General features: G+C 40.6%; 2 protein-coding genes across 2 annotated transcripts; one reads left to right on the top strand and one right to left on the bottom strand.

Annotated features, from left to right (window-relative positions):
• Nucleotides 1–89: 89 nt before the first annotated feature.
• AK88_02030 (uncharacterized protein) lies at nucleotides 90–4,322 on the top strand (the record flags this gene model as incomplete). The annotated part of the gene is made up of 1 exon (XM_012479664.1): nucleotides 90–4,322. The coding sequence occupies one exon, from the start codon at nucleotides 90–92 to the stop codon at nucleotides 4,320–4,322; it is 4,233 nt and encodes a 1,410-aa protein (XP_012335087.1).
• A 940-nt stretch (nucleotides 4,323–5,262) lies between these two features.
• On the bottom strand, nucleotides 5,263–6,807 carry AK88_02031 (uncharacterized protein; the record flags this gene model as incomplete). The annotated part of the gene is made up of 1 exon (XM_012479665.1): nucleotides 5,263–6,807. The coding sequence occupies one exon, from the start codon at nucleotides 6,805–6,807 to the stop codon at nucleotides 5,263–5,265; it is 1,545 nt and encodes a 514-aa protein (XP_012335088.1).
• Nucleotides 6,808–7,059: the final 252 nt, after the last annotated feature.

Consider the following 7,059-nt stretch of genomic DNA (forward strand, 5'->3'; position numbering starts at 1 on the left):
GGGACATTAGAACAGAGGGAGGCGCCGTAGTGTGATTAGCTGCTCTACAAAAAATTTCCAAACTGAGAGCCTCCGGACCACACCACACCATGAAGGGAGTCATACGAATTAAGGCGAAAAAAAAAAAAGGGAAAGCGGAGGAGAATAGTGAAGACAACGTTGAGGTGGACGACGTAATGGAAGGGAACCCGGCAGATGCAAAAGAGGAAGATGAATCTGCATACAGGGTGAAAGAGAGCTGGGATGGCAAGGAAGTCCACGAAGGTGTGGAAGCCAAGGGTACCAAACAAGACCCGCTTAGTTTTGGCCACAAGGACAAAAGGGGGAACGAGGAAAAGTTTAAAATAAAGATCGGCGAATCGGACGAAGAAATGAGCAGCGTCGTTTTCGCAGGAGACATAAACGAGTATAAAAATGTGGGTGAAGGGAGTCTTAGAGGGAGCGCTTCTGTCGTGAAGAATGTAAAAAAGCAGGATAACATCAGCGAGGGGTACGCCCTGGGGTTGTCACAACGCAGTGACAAGGGCGAAGCGGTTAATCAGGTGTATGGCCAATTTAGGCAGAATAAACCAAACGGTAGGGCACATGTGGGGGTAAAAAGCGAAGCAGTGGATTACGACCCCATCTCTGTTGACGCCCCTAGGTCTGCCCCCAATAAAAGGAAAAACACAGAAGAAGACAATTTCTCTGAACTGGTTGTAAAAAGTAGGGCACATAACAAAAAGATATATGAAGAATCAAAGGATATAAAAAATTTAACCGAAAAATGGAAGCTGCTGCCAGCATACCTAAAGGTTAAGGGGTTGGTTAAGCAGCACATCGAATCATACAACCATTTCATCAAGCATGAAATAAAAACAATTATGAATGCAACGACAAATAAAATTTTAAAATCTGATATAGACGAGCATTTCTATGTGGAGTTCTTAGACATATTTGTTGGGAGACCATTGGTTGAAGAAAATATGATTGAAACAAATTTGACTCCACAAATATGTCGGCAAAGAGACCTAACCTATTCGGCTCCCATTTATGTAGATGTGGAATATGTAAAGGGTAGTAACATAATTAGAAAGAACAACGTCGAGATTGGTCGGCTCCCTGTTATGTTGAGAAGTGACATTTGTATTCTAAATAACAAGAGTGAAGAGGAACTGATGAAATTGGGTGAATGTCCCTATGACCCTGGAGGATATTTCATTGTTAAAGGAACCGAAAGGGTTCTTTTGATGCAAGAGCAGCTGTCGAAAAATAGAATCATTGTTGAGATGGACATAAAACATAATATTTGTGCAACCATCACATCTACAACAGCTGAGTCGAAGAGTAGATGTGCCATCGTTTATAAGAATAACAAATTGTACCTAAAGCACAATTCCTTCATTGAGGACATTGGGGTGTGTATTATCCTGAGAGCCATGGGGTACGAGAGCGACCAGGAAATATTTCAAATGATAGGATCTCATAGAAATTACCTAAACGGTATTTTGCTCTCATTGTACGAGTTGTACAGCGAAAATATAAGGACTAATTTAGATGCACTTCTTTACATAGGGAAAAAAATTAGGCCCAGATTACTAGCCAAGGGGTTCTTCAGTTCTATGAAAGAAAAGCAAGTAAAAAGTGAAAAGGATATTATTGAAGAAGGGTTGGATTTTCTAAGTAGAGTTCTTCTATCTCACATTCAGCAGAAGAACAAATATGATTTTAGAAACAAAGCTAGATGCATCTGTCTTATGATTAGACGGGTTCTAGATAGCGCAAATAATAAAAACGAATTAGATGATAAAGATTATTATGGTAACAAGAGGTTGGAGTTAGCTGGGCAGCTAATATCTCTCCTGTTCGAAGATTTATACAAACGATTTTATTTCACTTTAAAGAAGCAGATAGATCAAACGCTCAGCAAATATATGCAAAGTAATTACACATCTAAGTTGAAGTACAGTGGAAATATAAATGAAACCTACCCTGATGTGTTTCGGAGTTTACCAAAGGATATCATTACAAGGGGGATGCAGGCAGCCATTTCGACCGGCAACTGGAACATTAAAAGGTTTAAGATGGAGAAAAGTGGAGTGTCACAGGTACTATCCCGTTTATCTTTCATTGCCTGCATCGGGATGATGACCAGACTGAATTCGCAGTTCGAAAAGGGTAGAAAGGTTAGTGGGCCAAGAGCATTACAACCATCCCAGTGGGGAGTTCTATGCCCCTGTGACACTCCAGAAGGGGAATCCTGTGGACTCGTTAAAAATTTGGCACTCATGACACATGTTACGAATGATAATGAGAATAATGAACATCTAATCGAAATATTATACACCCTGGGTGTAGAAGACAGTGACAGCTTAACAGGAGAGGAAATGTACAAGGAGGGAATTTTTTTTGTAATTTTTAATGGAATACTTCTAGGTGTACACAGGAAGCCACGCATATTTATGAGGAGAATTAGGTGCTTAAGAAGGTATGGTAAAATTGGGCAGTTCGTTTCTATATATGATAATTTTTTGCATAACGCAATTTACATTTCGACCGATGGTGGTAGATTATGCAGACCGTTGATTATTGTAGAAAATGGAAAGTCCAAATTATCCCAGAAACATATTCTATCGTTAGAAAATGGAACCATTAACTTTTTTGATTTACTTCAAAGTTCCGTCATCGAGTGGATTGATGTGAATGAACAGAACAATCTGCTTATCGCGCTGAACGAGTCAGACATTTCTGTGAATACGACACATTTAGAAATAGACCCTCTGACAATATTAGGTGTGGTAGCTGGACTCATCCCTTATCCAAATCATAACCAAAGCCCAAGGAACACATACCAATGTGCAATGGGGAAGCAAGCCATTGGAGCCATTGGGTATAATCAGTTTGTACGCTGTGACACTTTGCTTTATCTGCTTGTGTACCCTCAGAAACCTTTAGTGAAATCCAAGACCATTGAATTTATTAACTTTGAAAAATTACCCGCTGGACAGAATGCCATTGTGGCCGTTATGAGTTTCTGTGGGTATGACATTGAAGATGCGATCGTCATGAATAAATCCTCCATCGATAGGGGCTTTGGACGGTGCATGTCTTTGAGGAAGCATGCCGTGGAGTTGAAGAAGTACTTTAATGGGTCCAATGATCTGGTTCTGCCTTCTCCCTTGGCCATCAGCAAGATGCAGCAGCGTCAGGAGAAACAACGCCAAGCGCAGCAGGGGAAAATGCAACCAGATCAGCTGACCGCACACGGACAACACATAAAGGTAGAAAGAGATCACGTTGAAAACGGTGCAGGTGCAAACGTGGATGAGCCGAAAACTTTTCACAATAAAGAAATTAAAAAATATCACGCGCTGGATGTGGACGGAGTAGTCTCCATTGGGTATTTGCTGAAAGAAGGACAAGTGTACATAAATAAGTACTCACCAAGGAACGTCAAGGATCACGTAAAGGATATTAGTAAAATCGATTTAAATGATTTAAAGTCAAATGAGGTTAAGTACAAAAGTGTGTACCCATCTTATATTGACAAAATTATTTTTACAGAAAACGCCGAAGGGTTAAAAATATACAAAATTATTATGCGCCAAACGAGACTACCCGAATTGGGGGATAAATTTAGCTCAAGGCATGGTCAGAAGGGAGTCGTGGGCTTGCTAGTGAATCAGGAAGATATGCCATTTACTGAATCGGGTATATGCCCAGATTTAATTATGAACCCGCATGGATTTCCCTCCCGTATGACAGTGGGGAAGCTACTTGAACTTGTCGCCTCCAAGTCAGCAGTCCTAGATGGAGAATTAAAATACGGGTCCATTTTTAGTGGCACCCCCTTTGAAGAAATGGCCTCCATTTTGTTTAAATATGGTTTCAACTGTTCTAGTAAGGAATTGATGTACTCAGGATTAACAGGGGAACCATTAGAAACGTATATCTTCATGGGACCCATTTATTATCAAAAGCTAAAGCACATGGTACAGGATAAAATCCATGCTAGGGCTAGAGGACCAAGACAGTTGTTAACTAGGCAACCGACTGAAGGGAGATCGAAAGAAGGAGGATTACGCTTAGGTGAAATGGAAAGAGATTGCTTAATAGCATACGGTGTTAGTAATTTGTTACTTGAGCGATTAATGTTAAGTAGTGATGTGTGTGATGTGTACATTTGTGAAGATTGTGGCATGATGGGTTACGATACATACTGCACCTTTTGTCAGAAATGCGATAAAAATGCTCTTGTTAAAATGCCCTATGCATGCAAATTGCTCTTCCAGGAGCTTCAGACAATGAATGTCTTCCCAAAAATTGTGGTGAAGGAGACGTAATTTTTGGGCCTTCCCCCCTCCGCACCCAGCGTGGGTAAAAATAGTGCACTATTGCTTAGCTAACCTTCGAGCGATTTTTTTTTTTTTTTTTTTTTTTTTTTTTTTTTTGTACTTCACTGTGTCGTCTTGTTGGGCAGCGTTGTATATCTGCCCCTCAGCGCGTCGAGAAGGAGAAAGGAGAATAGCAGACTGGTGTGCAAGTGCAAATGACCCCATAGGTGGACCCTCCAAAAGTGGATCCACGTTTCACGCGTATGGCCAAATGGATATCCGTTCAGTTGGCATTTGTCTCATTTTAAAACCTTTTATAAGTTATCTTGTCCCCATCTGCAATGATGGAATTTTTTTTTTTTTCTTTTCCTCCCCTGTCTCAATTCACTTCGAAGACATAACTACTGTTGCTCGTCAAAGTGTACATACATTTGTAACGTACACTTTGGGTGCTTTCCCATTTTGTACAAAAAGAATAAATCTCCCGTGTGATGCGATTTTGCCGCTTACCGTTTGTCGTTTTCCCCTTTGCTTTTTTTTTTTTTTTTTTTTTTTGCACCTTTACAATTTAGTAACCCCCAAATTGTTAAAATTTAAGAAAAAAAAAACGAAGAAGCCTCACGTGTCTCTTTGCACGAGGCATTGCTCTGTACAATAGTACATGCCATAAATGTATTGCAGCAGGGGGTGAGTTGTCAGGAAAATCCCCCCCGGTGCTATTTTGCAAATGTCATAAGATCCTTGCGGGTTGTTCGTGGCTAACAATTTGAGCCTTCATTGAAAGTTATCGCCACGATAAACGCATATAGGAGGTGACAGGGCAACCGAACTGGCTATCTTGTTGTGCATTTGTTGTTTTAAGATGAGTATATGCACGTGGTCTTCTCGCTGTTCTAGGGGCAGCAGCGAACGCGACGCATTGGTATGAACGTTTCGCCGCTGTGCCACTCTAGGAGTACAAACTGAGCGGGACCACGTCTTCGTCGACGTCGATGCCCAAATGGAACATGACGCCCTTGGCGTCCTTATCCGTTACCGTGGCAAGGCACTTAATTATTTCCACACAGAGGCTTTTCCTCTTGAGCCACATGGCGTGCAGGTAGCCATGCCTTTTTTTAATCAGGTCAATTTCGTCCGCAGTTAGCTTGCATGTTTTGTTTGCCTCTTCATACACTTTTATTTCTTCCTCCACTAGTTGGAAATCCTTTTTGTATTTATGCATGTTTTCCACTAGCTCTAAATCTTGCATGAACTTTTTTTTTATTTTTACAAAATGGTTAAGATCATTTTTGGCCACTTCTGTTTGCTGTCTCATTATTTCAATGTCGTTTTTTAATTTCCTCATTTCATTTACATTTAAGCTTTTAAATTCCCTTTGATTGACAAGGTATACTTTAGCCTTCCCATACTCTTTACACTGAAGTTTTTTTTCTGTACTTAATTCGTCCATTAGTTTTTGGACGACATTTTTGCTGATGGTCCCATGTAGGTTGTCGTACACATTAATGACTGAGTAGGGTCTATTAGTTTGTTTCATATATTTGTAAATTTTTTCTTTTGTTTCTTCTTCGCTGAGGGTAACTTCTGCTCCTTTTGGTTTATTTGCCGCTTCGTTTTTGGTGGCAGTTTTTTTTTGGTTCTTTTCGATTAAGGTGGTTGCCTCAGGTTCGTCATTGCTCGGTTCGTTTTGCTTTTTTACTTTCCTCTTTTTACTTGCATTTATTTTTACTCCATTGGCATTGTCCGAGTTTTCGTAGGCGTTCTCACCCTTGTTACCTGCTTCATTTTTCGCTACGCTCTCCAAAATTTGGTGATCTGGCGAGATGCTTGCGGTTTCTCCTTCTCCTCTACTTTTCGCTAAGTCTCTCCCTATCATGGGTTGTTTGTTAATGAGTGACTCTCCTTCGTATTCAATTTCCCCTTTCGTATTTTTTGTTTCTTCCTCGTGCATCTTTTTTTCCAACCCCTTTTTGCTGTCTTCCCCTCGGTTAACATTCTGTTCACCGTTTTGATCAACCTTTTTGGAGTTTTTCGCAGCAGTCGGTTTATTTCTCTTTTTGTTATTATTGCTTTGTTTTTCGTTCTCCACATTCATATCACCCGAGGCAGCGGCACCCTTTTGGATGATGCTCGTCTTCCCTTTTTGTGCCTTTTTCTTATTGTTTTCCTTTTTGGTGTATTCCACCTTTTTCCCTGAAGGGGGCACCTGCATAGGTGCACACGCGGAGGATGGGCTGGGGCTTATCTTTTCAGCCGCTCCAAAATTGTTATCTGCAGTTTGATGACCATCGCGATGTTTGTTTTGGTCTTCCTCTTGAGCTCCCTCTTCATAGGTGCCTCCTGTCGCTTCCCCTTTCTCCTTGTCTTTGTCTTTACCTCCCCCATTTTGGAGGGTACTTTTTGGGGAGTCCGCATTCCCAGGGGTAATAATACTCCCGCCCTTTGCCCTTTCGACTTTCTTTTTATTTCCCCCTTTACTTTTGTTGTTTTTCATTTTGGTATACACAGTAATGTGCACAAAACTGAATGGGCAACGAAGATGAGCAAACAACAATATATCTGTCTACCCGTTTTCATTGTGGTTAAGTTCACACGACTGCATAATGGGGAAGATTCACCTTTAGTATTGTTCAGAAAGGGTTCAATACATGCAAATGTATATCTCTTCCCATGTTGGAAAAAAAAAAAAAAAAAAAAAAAAAAAAGTCACCAACTCCCAGAAAGGCAATTATAACCGTAACTACGA

The sequence above is a fragment of the Plasmodium fragile genome (assembly GCF_000956335.1).
Source record: "Plasmodium fragile strain nilgiri unplaced genomic scaffold supercont1.19, whole genome shotgun sequence".
Lineage (NCBI taxonomy): Eukaryota > Apicomplexa > Aconoidasida > Haemosporida > Plasmodiidae > Plasmodium > Plasmodium fragile.